The 23,126-nt window shown below is 46.8% G+C and overlaps 1 protein-coding gene across 5 annotated transcripts in view; it reads left to right on the top strand.

Moving 5' to 3' along the window:
- Positions 1-23,126, top strand: part of SYT16 (synaptotagmin 16) — a 111,823-nt gene that overhangs the window by 84,987 nt on the left and 3,710 nt on the right. For all 5 annotated transcript variants that reach the window (XM_081192637.1, XM_081192638.1, XM_081192640.1 and 2 more), the window contains 3 exons: positions 1,771-2,030; positions 14,124-14,567; positions 17,698-17,887. In XM_081192637.1, coding sequence (XP_081048763.1) covers positions 1,771-2,030; positions 14,124-14,567; positions 17,698-17,887 — 894 coding nt within the window. The remainder of the gene's footprint in view (positions 1-1,770; positions 2,031-14,123; positions 14,568-17,697; positions 17,888-23,126) is intronic.

Below are 23,126 nucleotides of genomic sequence, written 5' to 3' on the forward strand. Positions count from 1 at the left end.
CGCTGAAGCCAAGGAGCCTGCATTCGCTCCATAGGATGCATACACATTTCCACTTCATTTTTGGAGGGGAAAAAGTAGGTCCTATAGAGCGAAAAATACTGTACATTCATATCCCGCCTTTTCTCCAAGGAGATCAAGGTGGCGTACAAATTCCTCCCCCCTCCATTTTATCCTCACGACAACCCTGTGAGGTAGGAAGATAGTGGCTGGCTCAAGGCCGCCCAATGTGGGGATTTGAACCCTGGCCGCCAGGTTCTAGTCAGTCCCTCTAACCACTCCTGGCCTGTTGGCATCCTTCTGTCTTGAGAGACAATGGAGTGCGCCTCCAAGGGGGAAAGCAAGCGCTGAAGTGACTTCCTTGCAGTGCAAGCCTGGGCAGAGGGTCTGGAGGTCCTGAGCTGCCCAGACAACAAGACCCTCCTCCAACCTCTCTGATGTGGGCCAAAGGAAAGCAGAGCAAGACGTTGGGCGCCGGCTTGGCTGCATGAGTTGCCGGAAGGCAGGCGCGATGGGTTGTGCCCAACAACTTGCAATCATGGTGGGGAGCACGGAGGGTGAAAATTGTCCTCTTCACCTCCCGCCCCTACCCAGTAGGCCAGTGCTTGCCTGGGGGTGGAGGAGGATACGATACAGTACAATACGATAATCTTTATTGTCATTGTCCCATACAGAACAATGAAATTGAAAAAATCTACATCAGACATTCAAAAACCCACAAGCCTGCTATCTCAGCTATCCCAGCCTGGTTAACCCCCTAAAAACTCTGATACCCCATAATTAAATACAATAGACCATATTTTCAGCTCTATAAGACGCACTCCCCCCTTCCTAAAAAGTAAGGGGAAATGTGTGTGCATCTTATGGAGCGAATGCAGGCTGCGCAGTTATCCCTGAAGCCTCCAGAGCGCAGCAGGATTGCTCCTTCTGCTGCGCTCCGGAGGCTTTCTGTTGCTTTCGCTGAAGCCAGGAGAGTGAGAGGGATTGGTGCGCAGCGATCCCTCTTGCTATTCTGACTTCGCTTTGCTGGAGAGGCGCTGTGCAGAGAGCGAGAGAATACTTTTTTTCTTGTTCTCCTTTAAAACTAGGTGCGTCTTATGGTCAGGTGCATCTTATAGAGCGAAAAATATGGTGCTCCCACAGAGACTACCTTACACCGTATTTAAAACCCAAATTGCATTTGGATAGAAACTGTTTCTCAGACGGCTAGTCCTAGTCTTTATAACTCTGTACCTTCTTCCAGAACGAGGGTGGCTCCCTCAATATTGGAGGGAGGGCTCAACCCTCTGGCTAGAAATATTGAGGGGTCTGAAGCCCCTCCTGCTCCCTATAGTTGGCATCCCTGCCAGAATGAGGTGTACAAGGCGCCATCGCACTGTCTTAGGGACTTCACTCTGGATTTGTGTAGCCTTTTCTTCTCCCAAAGCTGTCACACAAGGCAGCAGAGGTTATGCACATGCTCTGAAACAGCTGCTCATCACTCACCTTACATTTTCAGGTGTGCACTTCAAAACTCCTTGGGTTTTGTGCAAAGAGGCCTTTCGGTTGGTTCCCAAGGGAGAAGCTAGTTTGGCTCCTTCATTGCCATTCCATTGGAAAGAGGCGTTCTTCCTTTAGGGGCTCAGGATTCCCAAGCCCCTCATGCCTAGTTATCACTTCTAGGCCCTGTGATGCAGCGGATTAAAGCATCTGCACACTTGAGGGATAAAGAAACGGCTGGTCTTAATCCCCCCCGCCGAAATTATTTTTCTCTCTGCTCTTAAAATGTGCTAGATCTCGACGGGTTCAGCCAACTGAGTTACCAAGACAACCTCTCTTATCACGAAGATGACCATCTATCCCTCGACTCCAGAACGGCGTCGGAGAGCAGGGGCTCTGGGCAGCCCAAAGACTGCCCAGGGGTGGAGGTCAGCGCGACGCCCAGCCTCAGCCGGCAAGAGACGGAAGGGAGCTTGGAAATGGAGACGGCTTTTAGCAACCAAGGATTCGAAGGGAACGACGCCACGGACAGCTCGTCGGCCTGGAGCCCGGAGGTAAGAAGAAAGCAGTTGTTCTTGCAGCATGGAGGTTGTTTCATTCCTTCTCACAAGTTTTCTCTAGGGCGGCTGCATTTCTGTTTACCACATTTAATGTCATGAAATGAGTTAATTAATGAAAGAGCGCTGTAATATTGGGATACCTCTGTGATCTGTGCAGGATGCATGTTCGCAACCCACAGCGTTTGCAACCCGTAGCGGCGCGTCTGCGCATGTGCAGGTTGTGATTCGGCGTTTCTGCACATGCGCAAAGCACATGTTCAACTGCCGAAACCCGGAAGTAACCTGTTCTGGTTACGGCGGGTCCGAAACTCAAAAAAACACAACCTGAAGCATCTGTAACCCGAGGGATGACAGTACACTGATGTTTTATTCTGCTTTTCTATTTGTTGGAAGCTGCCCAGAGTGGCTGGGGCAACATAGTCAGATGGAGGAGGTACAAATAATAATAATAATAATAATAATAATAATAATAATAATAATAATAATAAAAAAAATACCCCACCCATCAGACTGGGTTGCCCCAGCCACTCTGGGCGGCTTCCAACATATATAAAAACATAGGAAAACTTTGAACATTAATAAACTTCTCTATACAGGGCTGCCTTCAGATAACTCCTAAAGGTGGTTGTGGTGGTTGTGGTGGTGGTGGTTGTTAATATGGAATGCTTTTCGACTACTATTATTATTTATCTAGCACCACCAATGTGTGTGGTGGCAAAGCCATAGCTCAACGGTATCTGCTTTGAACGCCCAAGGCCTTGGGTTCAATTCCTGGCACCTCCAGGAAAGATGCCAGGGCCAGGAGACACTTTATGCTCACTCACACTTCCATTTGCCCTGCAATTTCTTCCGTTTGGTCCATGACTTCTTGGCAGGGGTTCTAGATGACTTTCTTTTGCCCCACTGCTTTCCCCGGAAAGACCCGAGGTTTACCGCTGTATTGGAACGAGAGTTGATCTGCAGAACACCCGATTGACATTTGCTCTGATTCAGCCGTAAACAGTGGGTTTCCCCAGGGAAAGTGGTGGGACAGAAAGAAAACCCTCTCGGGTGAGCCCTTCCTGTCTGAAACTTTGGAAAGGTCCTGCCAGTCAGTGTAGGTCGATGGGCCCGTCGTCTGACCTTATATATAAGGCAGCTGCAAACCCTGCCTGCTCTGCCCCCGAGAATGTGGCGTCCATCACTTCGATTCATGCAGTCACTCTTACACTGGCATAGGCAAACTCGGCCCTCCAGATGTTTTGAGACTACAGTTCCCACCATCCCTGACCACTGGTCCTGTTAGCTAGGGATGATGGGAGTTGTAGTCCCAAAGCAGGCCGAGTTTGCCTGCTCTTACAGAACACGTTTGCCTGCCAGAATCCTTTTCCAGATAAGGATGTTGTAGCAATCGCTACAGCAATAGCAATTGCTGAAGGGGATTGGGAAACGAGGGCTTTCAAGGCTTTATAAAATTCTGCAGCTGCAGATACTTCTCCCCTCCCCTCCACATGCTTGACAGCTATTATTGAAATACGTCAGTTTGCAGTTTGTTTTTTTATAAAAAATCAACATAAAATCTTTCCGGCAGATTCAGATTACCAAGCAAAAGTATGGTCTTCTGTACATAATGCTAAGCCCATAGTTATCATTAACCAAAGTTAACAAACCACAGTTATAACGGCGGCACTTGGCAGATGGCTACTTAGAATTTGGTTTGTTCCCTACAAGCCGGGAATATCTGCATTTCACTAGTGGCTCTGTAGGTTTGAGTCATTGATGGCTACTTAGCCATAGTTAAGGCACTTGATAGTCCAGCACCCACTAGTGGCTGGAACTCCGGCCCCCTCTGAATGCCACCCTGGTAGCAAGATGGCTGATCAGATATCTTTATGTCCTGTCCTCAGCTCTTCCTCCTCCTCCTCTTCCTTCTAAGTTGATAGATTTTTTCTTGTACCTGTAGTACCCGGAAGCAGTCTGATATGTTTCAGATCCACTCTGTTTCATTCCAGTTCAATCTGTTATTCGGGTCTGAATATACCTTGTTAAATCTCAAGTTCTGTTTTCCCCTCATTGACAATAACAAGGAATCTAAAACAGCTGCAACTTCGTCCTTTATTACTTAAGTGGATGAAATTTGCAGGCAAAGGAGCACCTGCCATTTTGTGTGTGTCAGATCCACCCAGAGGTCTTTGTGCAGGAAAATATATACCCTCCTTAACTTTTTTTAGTGCCTACCACAGTTGATGAACATTGCAGGCCTGGTTGCGCTTTCTGAGGGGATGAAGCCTACAAACAGTTTTGAAAAATGAGTGCAGCAGTTCTCCTGCAAGGGCTCGTGTTACAATTTCAAAACAGAAAAATAAAGATCCACGTTTCTTCCTCTCTCTCTCTTTTTTTTTTTTTGCAAGGGGAAATGGGGCCTCCCACATGTCGGCATTTATTTGTGGCTTTTCAAGTCTTCCTGTGCTTCCCCTGTAAAACCAGTGTCAGAAATTAAAAAGAGGAACACGGGGAGACTTGCAAAGCACTCCACACCTTCCTTTAAAGGAGCCTGTTTCAAAGGGTGCTTTTGGCTTTGCTTGCAAAATATGCCTCTTTTTCTCCCTTCCCATTCATTTGAAAGAGGAGGGGATTTCTCCAGGCCTCTGCCTTTGCTTGAGATTAGGAAATTAGAAGGTAAGGAGGAGACATGCAAAGACCTTTGCAAGTCTTCCCCTTCCATTTTAAATCCTCACCCTCTCACGGATCTGCTCCCATCTCTCGGCTGTGCTCATCAGCCAATGAGCAGAGATTAAATCCTGCTGCCTAGGCTCCAGGCTTCTCTTCCCACAATTCGTTATGAATTATAAGATGCAAGGTAGATGTGTGTGTGTGTTTAACCAGCTTAATTGTGCTCAAATCTTACAATACAGTCATACCTCTGGTTGAAGACGCTTCGAGTTGAGTGCGTTCGAGTTGTACTCCTCGGCAACCCGGAAGTAATGGAGCGTGTTACTTCCGGGTTTCGCCACTTGTGCAGATGCTCAAAATGACATTACGCGCATGCGCAGAAGCGGCGGAAAGCGACGCATGCGTACACAGATGCGCCGTCGCTAGTTACGTTTACTTCTAGATACGAACGGGGCTCCGGAATGGATCCCGTTCGAATTTAGAGGTACCACTGTACTTGTCTGTTTATTTATTGCTATATATCCCACCTTTTCCTCCAAGAAGCTTGGTAGCATACACGGTCCTTCCCCTCCTCATCTAATCGCCACAACATCCCTGTAAAGTAGGTCAGGCTGAGAGGCCGTGGCTGGCCTAAGATCACCCAGTGAGCTTCATGACTGAGCGGGGATTTGAACGCTCCCACGACAGGGTGAGCTCCCGTTGCTCGGTCCCTGCTCCTGCCAACCTAGCAGTTTAAAAGCATGTCAAAGTGCAAGTAGATAAATAGGTACTACTCCGGTGGGAAGGTAAACGGCATTTCCTTGTGCTGCTCTCGTTCGCCAGAAGCAGCTTAGTCATGCTGGCCACATGACCCAGAAGCTGTCTGCGGACAAACGCCAGCTCCCTCTGCCAGTAAAGCGAGATGAGCGCTGCAACCCCAGAGTCGTCCATGACTGAACTTAACAGTCAGGGGTCCATTTACCTTTACCTTTTACCTCCCAGGTCCCAATTCAACGTTCTAACCACTACACCACACTACTTCACCACCCAGCCTTTTTAAAAAAAGAAAGGTTTGCCGTAGGTTTAAGCGCTGTGTATAGTCCTGGCTTGTAAACTAGGATTCAACTGTGGGTTGCAGCCTTGATTTGTAAGTAGCGCTTAAACCAGTTCCATGGTTTGGATGTCGCCGGAATCTGCAATTTTAACAAACCAAGAAGACGAGCCACGGGAGGAGCCCTGAAGCTTGTCACTTGTTCCATCACCAGCACATAATGGTTTGTTGGGCTAAACAAGAAGCAGCGAAGTTGTATGTGCCTGGATTTCATTCAGCCTCCTCTGAGTAGCTTGTCTGGCTGCATTGTGGGGCTGAGATAAAAGGCTGCCTCTGCTATTCTTATATTCTAAAAATATTCCCGGTCTTAAAACTCCATTCAAACACCCACTTATTTGGATTTTTAAATTTTTTATTTTAAAAGAACCCTTCACTTTTGATGGTGGAACCACAAAAACCATTTCAGGGCCATTCCCGTAATTGCTTGCTTTGTTCGATGGATATTGCTTTCCCCCCTTTTCCTCTTATTTGCTTATTTTTTTCTTCCACCACACGTATATAAATTCAGTTGTTGTATTGGGAGTGGACTGCAGTGAAGGACGTATTCAGCTAAATCTAATGCTGATGACATCTTTCCGCCGGGCTCAAACGAAGAACATTGTTTGAGCTCGGAAGAGAGTTGTTCAGGCTGCATAGCCTTGGAAAATGAATGTGTTCAGCAAGCATTTCTAAGGAGCAGAATTATGAAACAGGATGGGAAGAATGCCAAGCATTATGGTGCTCCAACCAGAAGTGGCAGGTATGTTAGGCACAGGTTGTCTGTTCCTTACATCGCAGGTAGCTCTGGCCAGAAGGAAGGAGCTGCTCACAGCCAAAACCCAAATTCCTTAAGCCAATGAGTTACGTCGCTTTCAAACGTGGCAAAATATTCACACATACCCCATGTGATGGGGAATCATGGGGATTTAGAGGGAGTAAGAAGAGTCCTTGCCAGCAAAGGTCCGTATAGTTAAAGCTATGGTTTTCCCAGTAGTGATGTATGGAAGTGAGAGCTGGACCATAAAGAGGGCTGATCGCCGAAGAATAGATGCTTTTGAATTATGGTGCTGGAGGAGACTCTTGAGGGTCCCATGGACTGCAAGAAGATCAAACCTCTCCATTCTGAAGGAAATCAGCCCTGAGTGCTCACTGGAAGGACAGATCCGGAAGCTGAGGCTCCAATACTTTGGCCACCTCAGGAGAAGAGAAGACTCCCTGGAAAAGACCCTGATGTTGGTAAAGATGGACAGCACAAAGAGAAGGGGACGACAGAGGATGAGATGATTGGATAATGTTCTCGAAGCTACCAGCATGAATTTGACTAAACTGCGGGAGGCAGTGGAAGACAGAAGTGCCTGGTGTGCTCTAGTCTATGGGGTCACGAAGAGTCGGACACGACTAAATGACTAAACAACAACAACAACAACAACAAGAAGAAGAGTCCTGCTGGATGAGACCAAAGGTCTTTCTCCCCATCCCCCACCCCACCCCTGCAGGTCAACACAGACTGGTGGGCAGGACAAGTGCCCTGCCAAAGTCCTTTGTCAGTCCTCCCCAAGTGCCTGGCAAAATACTTGCTCTTGGGCCCTTGGGGTACTGCAGAAAAAGGGGTTTGGCCACCCCCCGTGTTTTATGCTCGAAGAGCATATACCCTTTAACATTCCTCAGATGAAAATAGGGACGTTTTTTCTTCTTCTTTTTGTATACAGTACTACCTCGGGTTACATACGCTTCAGGTTACATACGCTTCAGGTTACAGACTCTGCTAACCCAGAAAAAGTACCTCGGGCTAAGAACTTTGCTTCAGGATGAGAACAGAAAGAAGAAGAAGAAGTTTGGATTTGATATCCCGCCTTTCACTCCCCTTCAGGAGTCTCAAAGTGGCTAACATTCTCCTTTCCCTTCCTCCCCCACAACAAACACTCTGTGAGGTGAGTGAGGCTGAGAAACTTCAGAGAAGTGTGAATAGCCCAAGGTCACCCAGCAGCTGCATGTGGAGGAGCAGGGAAGCGAACCCGATTCCCCAGATTACGAGACCACACTGTGCTGCAGCGGTGCGGCAGCAGCAGGAAGCCCCATTAGCTAAAGTGGTGCTTCAGGTTAAGAACAGTTTCAGGTTAAGAACGGCCTCTGGGACGAATTAAGTACTTAACCCGAGGTACCACTGTAATTTTTATTTAATTTTCTGCTTTGCATTTCAGAATATTCATTTCAACAACCTTAAAATATCAATGACTTCCCTTCTTCTCTTTCCATGGTTCATTTTGCATAACATAAATCCCTGCATACAGTCATACCTTGGAAGTTGAGCACCTTGCGAGTCAAACGTTTCTGCTCCTGAACGCCGCAAACCTGGAACTGTGTGTTCTGGTTTGCAAACATTCTTTTGGAACCTGAACGTCCAACGCAGATTCCGTGGGTTCCGATTGGCTGCAGCAGAACCCTCAGTGCTGGACCTCAAGTATCTGGGCTGAATGATGGGGGTGGAGATGCTCCTTCAGGTATACTGGGCTGAGGCCGTTTAGGGCTTTAAAGGTCAGCACCAACACTTTAAATTGTGCTCAGAAATGTGTTGTTGTTGTTGTTTGGTCATTTAGTCGTGTCCGACTCTTCGTGACCCCATGGACCAGAGCACGCCAGGCACTCCTGTCTTCGCTTGGAAATGTACTGGGAGCCAATGTAGGTCTTTCAGGACTGGTGTTATATGGTCTCGGAGGCCGCTCCCAGTCACCAGTCTAGCTGCTGCATTCTGGATTAGTTGGACCAGAGCACGCCAGGCACTCCTGTCTTCGATCGGAAATGTACTGGAAGCCAATGTAGGTCTTTCAGGACTGGTGTTATATGGTCTCGGAGGCCGCTCCCAGTCACCAGTCTAGCTGCTGCAGTCTGGATTAGTTGCAGTTCTCTGGGTCACCTTCGAAGGTAGCCCCACATAGAGCGCATTGCAGTAGTCCAAGCGGGAGATAACCAGAGCATGCACCACTCTGGCAAGACAGTCCGCGGGCAGGTAGGGTCTCAGCCTGTGTACCAGATAGAGTTGGTAAACAGTTGCCCTGGACACAGAATTGACCTGCGCCTCCATGGACAGCTGTGAGTCCAGAATGACTCCCAGGCTGCGCACCTGGTCCTTCAGGGGCACAGTTACCCCATTCAGGACCAGGGAGAGGCCATGGGATGCTCCCTCACTGCCACAGCTGCTCGGGACAGGTGCCAGCTCACCCACCTCCCCAAACTCTTGGTGGTGGCACTGGCAGGGGAAATCGGGACATTCTGGGATCAACTCAGAAGCCATAATGGCTTTTGTAATTCCAGGGCTGTTCCTGGAAAATAGGGACACTTGGAAGGTGTGAGAGCTCTGAGCACAGGGCTTGTAAAACCCTTAGTGCATCCCTTCCCAAACACCCGACGGCCAGCTGGCAATCAAGGCAACGTGCAAACAATTAAAACAGCGATCAGCAGCAGGAAAACATCAAGATGATTTTAAACAAATCAAGGTTAAAAAGCATCAGTGGAAACAAAAGCCGTTAAGCTTGGGTAGGCTTGCTCTAGTCCTTGAATGTCCTGTTCTTTTCAGCGCGTGCTCATGTTTAAATAGAAAGGAGGGGTCTCTATAGCAACTCTTTCTAGTCTGAGATTAAAGAGCACCTTTGAAGAGGAAACACATGCACCCAGGAAGCTGAACACCTGACTGTCTATCTGTCTCTCTCTCTCTCTCTCTCTTCCCTCCCACCCTGGTTTTGTTTCATCAAAATAAATGTTCTGCAAGAAGGCAGAAGGGTTTGCCTGCAAGACCCACTGGAAAATACAAAAAACTATGGCTCGATTTCACATTTAGCGAGAAGATGCTCATGTGCAACTCAGAGGTGAGGAGGTGGAAAGCTTTTGTGTTGTTACAAAAGTTGGTGCTCCCACTCTCTACAAGATTCCATGTGGACCCAGGCACTCATCCAGGGGCTGTGTTCCTTTGGAGAATTAAGACATGGCAGAGACTTGTCTTCGCTTTAAGAAATATGGTTCATTCACCTGTTGACACCTTCAGTCTGCATGGAGGGAGTCCAGATCTTACAGCATTGTCATTCCAAGATGGGCTTGTACCCCACAGCAGTGCAGTCCTGGGGTCCATGGCATCTTTCCCAGCCAGCCTTCAGCCAACCTGCCCAAGATGGATCCCAGTCTCTCCTCCCCTTCTTCTTCCCAGCACACCTTGCTAAAAAAAACCCTCTCTTTTCCTGTCACCCCAGGACAATGAGGGAGGACATTTCTCTTGCATTGCCAATGGCCCTCTATTTTTTCTTGATGGCCTTAGCTTGACTGGGTCATTTTGCACAGGCTAGCTGAGGAATTCCTCTGCAGTTTTTTATTTCTCCCTTCATGCCACAAATAATCAAAATCCTACCATTTACTAATTTCTAGGGTTTAGGGAGTTATCGTTCCCCCCGCCCCCAAAGAATCTACAACAGTATTTATGCTTTGGCTTTGTTAGCCTGAAGGCGTAAGAAAGATGTTTGCAGCACAGTTGGCTAGGAATTAGGCCAGCCTCCCACACTGTAATTTTCATGGCACAATACACTTCTGTATTGTACAAATGTGTTGAAGGAGAAATTATCGCAGGTTGAAGCACCTGCAGAAGGCCATGGGTTCAAGGTGCCAGACAAAGCTCACCAATATTCATGCTACTTTTTTTTGCATCAGTAGTGATGGCTTTTATATGCCTGTTGTCTTTGTCCTTGGAGTTTTCTTGGCAGGGATACTGGAGTGGCTTGCCGGTTCCTCCTCCAGGTGGATCACGTTTGGTCAAAACTCTCCACTATGACCTGTCCATCTTAGGTGCCCTGCTCAGCATAGTTCATAGCTTCTCTGAGTTATTCAAGCCCTTTCGCCACGGCAAGGCAGTGATCCATGAAGGGGATCATGGCCACTGGTCCCATCACCTCCTGGCAAATAGAAGGGGAAGAAATGGAGGCAGTGAGAGATTTTACTTTCTTGGGCTCCATGATCACTGCAGATGGTGACAGCAGTCACAAAATTAAAAGACGCCTGCTCCTTAGGAGAAAGGCGATGGCAAACCTAGACAGCATCTTAAAAAGCAGAGACATCACCTTGCCAAGAAAGGCCTGTATAGTAAAAGCTATGGTTTTCCCAGTAGTGATGTGTGGAAGTGAGAGCTGGACCATAAAGAAGACTGATCGCCAAAGAATTGATGCTTTTGAATTCTGGTCCTGGAGGAGACTCTTGAGAGTCCCATGGACTGCAAGAAGATCCAACCTCTCCATTCGGAAGGAAATCAGCCCTGAGTGCTCACTGGAAGGACAGATCCTGAAGTTGAGGCTCCAATACTTTGGCTACCTCATGAGAAGAGAAGACTCCCTGGAAAAGACCCTGATGTTGGGAAAGATGGAGGGCACAAGGAGAAGGGGACGACAGAGGACGAGATGGTTGGACCATGTTCTCGAAGCTACCAGCATGAGTTTGACCAAACTGCGGGAGGCAGTGGTAGACAGGAGTGCCTGGCGTGCTCTGGTCCATGGGGTCATGAAGAGTCGGACACAACTAAACGACTAAACAACAAATCAATAATTGGGAATCACAAGGGGAGGGAGCACTGTTGCAGTCATCCAGATGGACTACAATCCTATGACCCATAAAGCCTTCAATGGCTCAGGACTACAATATCTCAAGGACCACCTCTCCATGAGACCAGCCCTTTTCTGCGTGCCTCATATATGAGAGGTCCAGAAAGTGGCAACACGATAATGGGCCTTTTCTGCAGCACCTCCCCATTTCTGGCACCTCTCAGGTGGGTGCCATTACCATTATAAGACAACAAGGGAGACATTCTTTAGTGTTCCAGCACCTTTTTTTCTATAAAAATAGCACTGATAATAGTAATGATTTGGCTCCTTTGCATTTCCCTAACCTCCCACTGGCCTCTGTCCCAACACCTAACGCCGAGAGAGGAGACTATATCCCTGGTCTAAGATCCTGCTTTCTCTTGGCTTCTTGGCCTGCGGTCTGACAAAATTCCAGAATCATGGAGCTACAGCAATTCCTATTGCCATGCGGCTTGCCTTCGAATATTCGTTCACAACAAAGCAAGGCAAAGTGCTGTTGCCATTGCAAAGTGTAAATTGCAGCGAGGCTTACAGAGAACCACAGAGCACAAAAATAACTGTTATTATATTGAAGAACCCTCTAAGCAGCTGACAGCAGGCAGGCTTAAAGTCCTGTATCAAATATCTTCCTTGGCTGATAGCAGCTTGAAAATGCATTAAGGCCCTGCTTGCAGTTTTTCGCAGCTGGGAGGACTTTGGAGCTGTTTACCCCTCCAAAGAAATGACTTGATCCCAGAATTTTAATACCACCGCAAGGGTCGAGACTTCCAGGCCGGAATCCCAAGAGGGGAAAGTACTGTTGTTGCACTCGAGTCCTGTTTGCAAGCTTCTCGTGGAGGTCTAGTTGCAGACCCTCCAAGTGTCCCTATTTTCCAGGGACAGTCCCGGATTTACAGAAGTAGTCCCGGTTTCTGATCTGATCCTGGAATGTCCTGCTTTTCCTTAGAATGTCCCAGAGTGGCTGGGGCAACCCAGTCAGATTGGTGGGGTGCAAACAAACAAACAAACAAACAAACAAACAAACAAACAAACAATAATTGAAATTGTCACTTTGCATTTCTTAGTGCAGAAAGTATTGATCTGATGTGTAGAGATCTTTCTTATACTACTTAATTCAAGAGGGTTCTGGAAGCTTCTCTGTGCAAAAGAAACAAGCAGAAGGTCGTGATGTTTGGGTTATTCCTTCCGAGAAGCTGGTTTAAACTAGTTCTCTTATCTTTTCTGTCAAGGTCATGCTGACTATAAAAGTAAGGCCAGAAGGAGCCTGGTTTTCACTTTTCTCTTTCTATCTCTTTTCCTTCTGGTATGGTGTTCTGTACATAGTATGCTTACTGTTAAGGTTTAGTTAAGTTATTGTAAGGTAAGGTTAAGTTATTGTAAATTTAAGTTACGTCTGCTGCAACTGGATTTTTTATGGACAGGGCCAATCCTGATTGTATTGGATTTGTGACCATTATGCTCATTTGCCTTCAGTAGCAGTAAAGCTCTGCTGGATGAAATATTAATTGCCTCTGGTCTATTTTTTGGGAATCCTGCAACATGTTTAAGTTTTTACTCTGCTAACTATCCATTGGAATCTACTCTGGATCAATACTGAGTATAATTCCATGGCAGAAATGTTGGACGGTATACTAGGATGTCCCTATTTTCATCAGAGAAACGTTGGAGGGTATGGAGTTATGAGACCCCTGAGCTAAGGAGACTATACAACCTTTAGGAGACATCTGAAGGCAGCTCTGTATAGGGAAGTTTATTAATGTTCAATGTTTTATTGCGTTTTTATATATATGTTGGAAGCTGCCCAGAGTGGCTGGGGCAACACAGACAGATGGGCAGGAGGTTGTTGTTGCTGCTGCTGTTGTTGTTATTGTTATGGCAACAGGACATCCCTATTTTCATCGGAGAAATGATGGAGGGTACATTCATACCTCGGGATGAATATGCTTCAGCTTAAATATTTTCGGGTTGCGCTCCGCGGCGACCCGGAAGTAACGGAACATGTTACTTCCAGGTTTCGCCGCTTGCGCAGATGCTCAAAATGACGTCACGTGCATGCACGGAAGCGGCAAAATGTGACCCGCGCACGCGCAGACGCAAGTTGCATTCACTTCAGGATGCGAATGGGGCTCTGGAACGGATCCCGTTCGCATCCAGAGGTACCACTGTATATAGTTGGCCACAGTGCGAACTGCAGAACTTTTCTTACGTTATGTCTTTTAAACTAAACTTTCCAGCTTGATGTTTTATTCTGTTTAATATTCCATTGGGAGCTGCCCAGAGTGGCTGGGGAAACCCCAGCCAGATGGGTGGGGTATAAATAATAAATTATTATAATATTAAGGTAAAGGTAAAGGGACCCTTGACCATTAGGTCCAGTTGTGACCGACTCTGGGGTTGCGGTGCTCATCTCGCTTTATTGGCCAAGGGAGCCGGCGTTTGTCCGCAGACAGCTCTTGCGGGCAGCATGACTAAGCCACTTCTGGTGAACCAGAGCAGCACACGGAAACACCGTTTACCTTCCCGCTGGAGTGGTACCTATTTATCTACTTGCACTTTGACATGCTTTCGAACTGCTAGGTTGGCAGGAGCAGGGACTGAGCAACGGGAGCTCACCCCGTCACGGGGATTCGAACCGCCGACCTTCTGATCAGCAAGTCCTAGGCTATGTGGTTTAACCCACAGCGCCACCCGCATCCCTATTATAATATTAATATTACTTATATTTTTAACCCACATTACATATCTCCTCGGCAGGATCACGAAGGAGCGAGTGCCCTTCCGGCTCCGCCAAGCAGCCGCGTGCCAATTTCCAAGTGCGGCGACCTGGATGTCCTCTTTGAGTACAAGCCCTCGAGTCAAAAGCTGCTGGTGACGGTTCTGGAGGCGAAGGAGATTCCGGACAAGGACCGCAGCGGAGCCAGCTCCTGGCAGGTGCACGTGGTCCTGATGCCCAGCAAGAAGCAGAGAGGGAAGACGAGCGTCCAGCGAGGCCCCAGCCCTGGGTTCAAGGACAAGGTGACCTTCAGCAAGTTGGCGCCGGAGGAGCTGAGCAGCTATGCTCTCCGGTTCCGCCTCTACTCCGTGCGCAAAATGATCAAGGAGAGGATGATGGGGGAGCACCTGTTTTACCTCAGCCACCTGAACCAGGAAGGGGAAATGAAGGTCACGCTTGTCTTGGAGCCCAGGAGCAACTTGTGTGTAAGTTTTTAGGCTGGAAGAAGCCACCTAACGTTGTCCCCTCCCCCATAAATTTTATTGAGACTTTTCTTTTATATATATATATATATATATATATATATATATATATATATATATATATATATATATATATGCTTTCGTAGATTTTCACGGGTACAGGAATGCAGGTTTTGGTGTCTTCGGGTATCTTCCCGTGTAAGAGTTGGGGTGTCTAGGCGACGTTTCGACGAGGTCTCACTCGTCATCTTCAGGCTGGTGCTTTCGGCTTCTTGTTACTAGAACAGAGCAGGATCTCAGTGTTTGAGTTCCTATAAATACTGTTGAGGGGGTGTGGTGTATAGCCTCCAACGTTCTGGGCAGAGAGGAAGTTCCCAGGTTATTGTGCCTTTTCTTCTTTTGTTCATTAATTACTTGAGGGATATCTTGAGTGATTTCTTGAGTGATATTCTGAGTACCACTTAGGAGGGTCATTAGGTGTGGATTAGTTGCTAAAGCTTTCGTGTCTTGACCTCTTGAGCTTGTAAAGAGTTTTTCTGAGAAGATGGCTGTACTGCACTTAGTTGTGCTCTGGCTTGGCTTCGTGTATAGGGGCGAGCTGTGGTTTTGTGCCCTGTGCCAGCCAGATCTGTGTTGGGATTGCAGGGGGGTGCAGCATCCGGAGGTGCCACTATGGTTTGGCTACTGGATGGTGTCTGTAATTTATCTGTGGAGAGGGTCTGGGTTTGGGTCTGGTGTGGTTGATTGGAGATGGCGTTCTGTGTGCCTCTGGTTCTGGTGTCGGTTTTTGTGGGGAGGGCTAATTTCCAGATGTCTGGCAGGCGGGACGTGTCGTCACGCTTGTTCATGTTGTGAGGGTGTTTCTCTATCTCGATGGCTTCCATGATTATTCTCTTGTGGTGATGTTCCATGTTAAAGAGCAATTTGGAATCTGCAAAATTAATTTCGTGTCCTGTTTCTTTCATGTGTTGGTAAAGAGAGGAAGTTTTTTCTTCTTTTTTTGACGACATTCTTGTGTTCTGCGATACGTGCATTTATTCGTCTGTTTGTTTGTCCAATGTACGTGGCTGGGCAGACTTTGCAGGGTATTTCATAGACCCCTTGGTTTTCTAACTGGATTTTATCTTTTGGGTTTCTGAGGATATTGGCTATTTTTTGGTTGGTGCAAAAGGCTGTTTTGATATTGTGTTTATGGAGGATTTTGCTAATTTTATCTGTAGTGCCCTTGATATAAGGAAGGAGGGCCATGCCATTGTTTTCTTCTGTGTCTTGGTTTTTTGGGGGGTGTTTCTTTTTGGATTAGCTTCGTAACCCTGTTTTGCTGGTATCCGTTGGCGCATTTTAATTAATTTTCTAACATATCTTTTCCAACAGTTTTTTAACATATCTTTTCCAGAGAGCCAGTGTGGTGTAGTGGTTAAGAGCGGTAGACTCGTAATCTGGGGAATCGGGTTCGCGTCTCTGTTCCTCCACATGCAGCTGCTGGGTGACCTTGGGCCAGTCACACTTCTCTGAAGTCTCTCAGCCCCACTCACCTCACAGAGTGTTTGTTGTGGGGGAGGAAGGGAAAGGAGAATGTTAGCCGCTTTGAGACTTCTGAAGGGGAGTGAAAGGCGGGATATCAAATCCAAACTCTTCTTCTTCTTCTAACATAACTTCTTATCTTATACAATATTTTAGACTTCCGTCCACAACCTCTGAAGATTTTACGTTCTTCATCACTTATTCTGCATTTCTTAATTTCTCTGTTACTTTTAATTGTCATTAACTAATAATTCTCTTCATAGTCTTTCTTGTTTCATATAATCCTCCTTACAGAACTTCTTGCAGTCCTACTAGCGTGATCTGTTTATTACAATTGCTTTCCAAATAGTTCAGATGTTCACTCCAGTCTTCTAAGAATCTCTGGTCCCGCAGGTTTCGAATCCTTCCTGTTAATTTATCTAATTCTGCATAGTCCATTAATTTCAAATTTTATTGAGACTTTTCATAATGGAATACAATAAACAACAAACTAATCTTTTTTAATAATAATTTTTATTAGGTTTTCCATTTAACAATCCAATCATATCACCTTAATTATTCCAAATTATACCAATACATATCATAAAGTCCAAATATTTTGCCAAATTATAATTTTTTTTGGGGGGGGTCCCATTCTTCGAGTTCAGTAGGGTCCAATCATCTCATATTTCTCCTGCTTTTAGTGTTCACCAATCCCATCTTTCAATCTTCTTGTTGTTTTCCTTTTTCTTCTTAATAGCCTCTGAGTTGTTTCCACAGGCGAGTTACAGTAAGCAATATTATGCTTCTGTGTGAACTTTGTAAGGCTCTCTCTTTTTTTAAAGCTGGTAAGTCTTTTGTTTGCCATAAATCCTCACACGCTGATCCAAAAGTCCTCCTCAGGTGGCAGACGCCATATTTCTCAGTTCCGATGAAATAAAATCTAGGCGTTTGCTCATTAATTTTCCCAGACAAGTTGCACCATAAATTAGTCTTTCCAGAGAAGAATTGCCAAGTCGAACTTAGAATACAAACATGATAACAGAGTAATGGCTCGCCTCCCCCATGACTGTTAATCTCGCAACATAGTCTGTCTCATAATGGCGGATCCCGATTTAACAAAAAACGGTCCGCAGTAGTGGCATACATAAATAACCTTTTCTGACACCTGGGAATTTCAGTCTGAATTATCTCCAACAGAAAGGACTCTGGGTTTTTTGGGAAAGTACTTTTAAACATTTTTTGCAATTCATTATGGATCATTTCCCAATACAGTCATACCTTGGGTTACAGACGCTTCAGGTTGTGTTTTTTGGGTTATGGATGCGCCGAAACCTGGAAGTACCGAAATGGGTTACTTCCGGGTTTTGGCGGTCGCGCATGCGCAGAAGTGCTAAATCGTGCTTTGCGCATGCGCAGAAGCGCCAAATCACAACTGGTGCGTGCGTATACACACGGGGCACTACGGGTTGTGAACGCTGCGGGTTGTGAATGTGCTTCCCACACAGATCATGTTTGCAACCCAAGCATCCACTGTACTCTTTTACCCTTTTACAAGTCCACTACATATGAAATAACATTCCCTCCACCTCCTGGTTAACGCTTACTCTCTGCTCTCCATCCCCAACAGAGTGGAGGCTCCCAGATGAGTCTCTCGGCCATCTCTCACAGCGACAGTGCTTCTTCGACCCAGTCCCTGTCACACGGAGGGGTTCCAGAACTGCTGGTGGGCCTATCCTACAATGCCACGACGGGGCGGCTGTCTGTCGAAATGATCAAAGGCAGCCACTTCCGGAACCTGGCTATTAACAGGCCGCCTGGTATGTAAAAACATTTTTATATATTTTTTTGTAGCCAGCATGCAGAATCTCCTAGCTTAGCAGATGTGTCTGGGCTTGAATTCAGAAGCTTGCGGTCAGGGGCAGAGGGGCTGCGATCTAGTTGCCTGTTATGTACTGAGTTGAATAGGATCCAAAATGTAGCAGCCTGATTGGTCCTAGAACAATAGGATTCAGAATGCAGCATCTGATTGGTCCTAGAACAATAGGATCCAGAATACAGCAGTCTGATTGGTCCGCAGGAGCCACCCAATCCAGCTCCAGGTGGAAGTGAATCCCCAACATGATTGGCCTATAGGTAAAGGTAAAGGTACCCCTGCCCGTACGGGCCAGTCGTGTCCGACTCTAGGGTTGTGCGCCCATCTCGCTTAAGAGGCCGGGGGCCAGCGCTGTCCGGAGACACTTCCGGGTCACGTGGCCAGCATGACGAAGCTGCTCTGGCGAGCCAGCACCAGCGCAGCACACAGAAACGCCGTTTACCTTCCCGCTATAAAGCGGTACCTATTTATCTACTTGCACTTAGGGGTGCTTTTGAACTGCTAGGTGGGCAGGAGCTGGGACCGAAAGACGGGAGCTCACCCCGCCGCGGGGATTCGAACCGCCGACCATGCGATCGGCAAGCCCTAGGCGCTGAGGTTTTATCCACAGCGCCACCCGCGGCCTATAGGTGCGTAGCCTGGGAGTCATTTTGGACTCACAGCTGTCCATGGAGGCGCAGGTCAAGTCTACCAACTCCACCTGGTACACAGGCTGAGACCCTATCTGCCCGCAGACTGTCTCGCCAGAGTGGTGCATGCTCTAGTTATCTCTTGCATTACTGCAATGCGCTCTATGTGGGGCTACCTTTGAAGGTGACTCGGAAACTACAGCTAATCCAGAATGCGGCAGCTAGACTGGTGACTGGGGGCAGCCGCCGAGACCACATAACACCGGTCTTGAAAGACCTACATTGGCTCCCAGTACGTTTCCGAGCACAATTCAAAGTGCTGGTGTTGACCTTTAAAGCCCTAAACGGCCTCGGCCCAGTATACCTGAAGGAGCGTCTCCACCTCCATCGTTCTGCCAGGACGCTGAGGTCCAGCGCCGAGGGCCTTCTGGCGGTTCACTCATTGCGAGAAGCAAAGCTACAGGGAACAAGGCAGAGGGCCTTTTCGGTAGTGGCGCCCGCCCTGTGGAACGCCCTCCCATCAGATGTCAAAACGATAAACAACTACCTGACATTCAGAAGACATCTTAAGGCAGCCCTGTTCAGGGAAGTTTTTAATGTATGATATTTTAGTGTTTTTTGGTTTCTATGGAAGCCGCCCAGAGTGGCTGGGGAAACACAGCCAGATGGGCGGGGTACAAATAATAAATTATTATTATATTATTATTATATAGGAGAATCCCGGAATTAGCCAATCACATGGGGCCCATTGTGTAAATAATGTATATAAAGCAGACATTTTGGGGTAACTTCCATTCCTCGCTACTATGAGCTGAATAAAGAGCATGAAATCCACACTCGACTCCGAGTATATTTCATTGCCCATGGCATTTTATATAGAAAGGAGGGGTATCAATGAAGCTGGAGATATTTCTCCAGGCAATGGAAGGCAATTTCAAGGAGAGATTGCGGCTTGAGGGCGTGTTCACACATCCCCACTCGCACCTAGAAATGTCTAAGGATTCAGATTTAAACAGAAACAGGCTGGATATTATGTGTTTTTTTCCATGTCTGGGACAGAAATCAATCCAGCAAATACAACCGGCATTCCGCGGCGGCCGTCAGTCTGCAAACAATACGTAATTAATTACGCCACTCCCCCTCAATTTGAATTGCCATTGAATTTCCATTGCATTGAAATGAACGGGGTGGAATAATGTTTTGAGGATGTGACTTTGCTAATTGTGAAAGTCACAAAGCTTTGCCACAAAGGACAGAGAGGCAAATAACAGAGTTTTGGGCAGAGGATGAACTGCAGCAGAATGGAAACGGTGGGACAGAAAACAACGCCTTCTTGTGCAGGTTTATTGTGTTGCCTGAAAAAAAATACTTGTTTTATTGGAGGCAGCGACACCTGTTTGATTGACTGTCACTCATGGGAAGCGATGGTTCCTAGAGCATCAGAAATGTATTGCATAAGACTCTGCTTTTCAGAGAAGGTTTCCTGGTGACATAGGAGGAGCATAGCAAACAAGGGCGGGTTGTCCTGCCGCAACTGATTTAACAACTCTCGTCAGCTGAGCTTTGGCCTCCGCCCTGCAAAGCAAATTCCATTTCCTCCATTTATTTTATGGTTTGTTTGGTTTTTGCTTGAGCCAATCACATCGTGTAGGAGTCGAAAGCATCAGTAGCACTTGGAGACACCTTTTTGTGTCTTATTAACAAGCTGTGGGCTTAGCGCTGAACCCCAGTCAATGGTTCCTGCTGGTGAGAATCGAGCTGTGTCGTGCTGACTTGCAGAACTTCTGACTGCAGCTTTCAAGGCCCCTTATTCCTTGGGAAGCACCATTAATTGTGTTAATGATCCATATGGCTGAATCATAGAATCATGGAACTATAGAGTTGGAAGGGACCCTGAGGGTCATCTAGTCCAGTGTTTCCCAACCTTGGGCCTCCAGCTGTTTTTGAACTAAAATTCCCATCATCCTTGACCACTGGTCTTGCTAGCTAGGGATGATGGGAGTTGTAGTCCAAAAACAGCTGGAGGCCCAAGGTTGGGAAACACTGATCTAGTCCAACCCCCTGCAATGCAGAAATCTCAACTGAAGCATCCATGGCAGATGTTTAGTCAGAATCCCCTTGTGGCGATCACACAGGGTCCCTGGACGTTTCACCGTCTATTGATCCCTATGCCACCGCTTTATTTCTCGCTGCCACCACCCAGGCCCTACCTGGTACAATACTGAGTCCAGTCAGGGTTCAATTGGAACATAAGCTTCTGTTTATCTATTGCAGTTTAACAAGCGTGTGGTTTCATAAACGGTAACGGTCAATTACATTCACAGGGTGCCTATCCAGACCAATAACTTCCGCTACCTGCTCTCACTCACTAAGCCACCTCTCAGATATTTACTTGTCTTCCTAGCCCTAACTGTTCCTGACTCAGCTTATTTCTCTACACTAACTCAACCTGCCCACAGACTCTATCCCAATTCACTCCCACTCCAACCAACCACCCAACTCCCAACGAACTCTTCCCTTCGCCCCTCCCAGAGCTGGTTTTATAGTCCCACTGACTCCACCCCCCTGGGTTCTGATTGGGTAACCTGTTTAACTATTTCACCTCCAGCATTCTCATATGTTAACGTCACACCTCTTTCTTGCAACTTGAAGCCATGGGTGGCAGCCCTTGAGATATATGGAGATGGATCTCATATCTCCTCACGGTCTCCTCTTTTCCAGGTTAAGCTCCCTCAACAGTTCCCAGATCCTTATCATCTTGGCCACCTCCTGTGCATTTTCATAGAGTTGGGCAGCAAATTATTTTCCATGTTCTTGTTTTTCTTCTGACCTGAAATGGGAACAGTATGTACATATTTCAAGTAATGTCAAGGTGCCGTAAATGGTCCCCCCCTATTTGATCCCCACAAGAACCCTGTGAGGTAGGTTAGGCTGAGAAACAATGACCAGCCCAAGCCTACTCAATGAGCTTTATGGCAGCAATAATAATAATAATAATAATAATAATAATAATAATAATAATAATAATAATTTTATACCCCGCCCATCTGGTTTCCCTAGCAACTCTGGGCGGCTCCCAACAGAATATTAAAAACACAATAAAACATCAAACATTAAAAACTTCCCTAAACAGGGCTGCCCTCAGATGTCTTCTAAAAGTCAGACACAGTGGTACCTCTGGTTGCGAACGAGATCCGTTCCGGAGGCTCGTTCGCAACATGAAAAGCCCGCTACCTGAAGTGCCGTATCTGCGCAGGTGCGCGGCGTGATTTGGTACTTGTGCGCATGCGTGAAGCGTGATTTAGCGCTACTGCGCATGCGCGAGCAGCGAAACTCTGAAGTAACCCACAGCCTGAAAAAAAACGTAACATGAAGCAAACGTAACATGAGGTATGACTGTAGTTGTTTATTTCCTGGACATCTGGTGGAAGGGCATTCCAGAGGGAGGGTGCCACTACTGAGAAGGCCCTTTGCCTGGTTCCCTGTAATTTCAATTCTTGCAGTGAGGGAACCGCCAGAAGGCCCTCAGAGCTGGACCTCAGTGTCCGGGCAGAACGATGGGGGTGGAGACGCTCCTTCAGGTATACTGGGCCGAGGCTGTTTAGGGCTTTCGAGGTCAGCACCAACACTTTGAATTGTGCTCAGAAACATGCTGGGAGCCAATGTAAGTCTTTAAGGACCAGTGTTATATGGTCTTGGTGGCCACTAAGTGAGGATTAGAACCCCAGGTCCATGTTTGACACTAGAGGACTGAACAGCCAGATAACTAGCAAGGACTGGTGTGTGATGGTGTGTGCAGTGATGGGGTCCAACCCTCGTATCTTAAAGGGGGCACACTGAGCGCATCTTTCCTGGGAAGAGTTAGCCTGATAACTCTTCTTCCAGGAAAAAAGCTACAATAAATAAAATACTAAAAGAGAACTGTAAAAGAGATCGCTCTCTCATCCCCCAAATCGCTTTGTTTCTTGTCTGCCGTATTTTTCGCTCTATAAGACGCACCAGACCACAAGACGCACCTAGTTTTTGGAGGAGGAAAACGAGAAAAAAAATATTCTGAATCTCAGAAGCCAGAACAGCAAGAGGGATCACTGCACAGTGAAAGCAGCAATCCTTCTTGCTGTTCTGGCTTCTGGGATAGCTGCGCAGCCTGCATTCGCTCCATAACACACACACACATTTCCCCTTACTTTTTAGGAGGGAAAAAGTGAGTCTTATAGAGCAAAAAATTCGGTACTTAGATTTTTACGTCACTGAAAAAAGCACACCCAACCACTTAGGTTTACATAAAATAGTATAAGATATTCATTTAAAAAGCAATAAAAGCAGATTTTTTAAAAGCTTCTGAATAAAAAATATTACAATATTCGAACAAACATACGTAATAGAATTACATGTCTGGGGGAGGCTTGTGTGTATGTGTCCCAAATGCACACTGAGGTACACTGATGTGCTCATCCTAGAACTTGTAGCAAAATGTCTGAAGGCTGCTCATTCAAAACATGTACAGAAAAACAGTCACACACAAACACTGATGACAGCAGCAGTGACAGGAGA

The sequence above is a fragment of the Podarcis bocagei genome (assembly GCF_964188305.1).
Source record: "Podarcis bocagei genome assembly, chromosome: 1".
Lineage (NCBI taxonomy): Eukaryota > Metazoa > Chordata > Lepidosauria > Squamata > Lacertidae > Podarcis > Podarcis bocagei.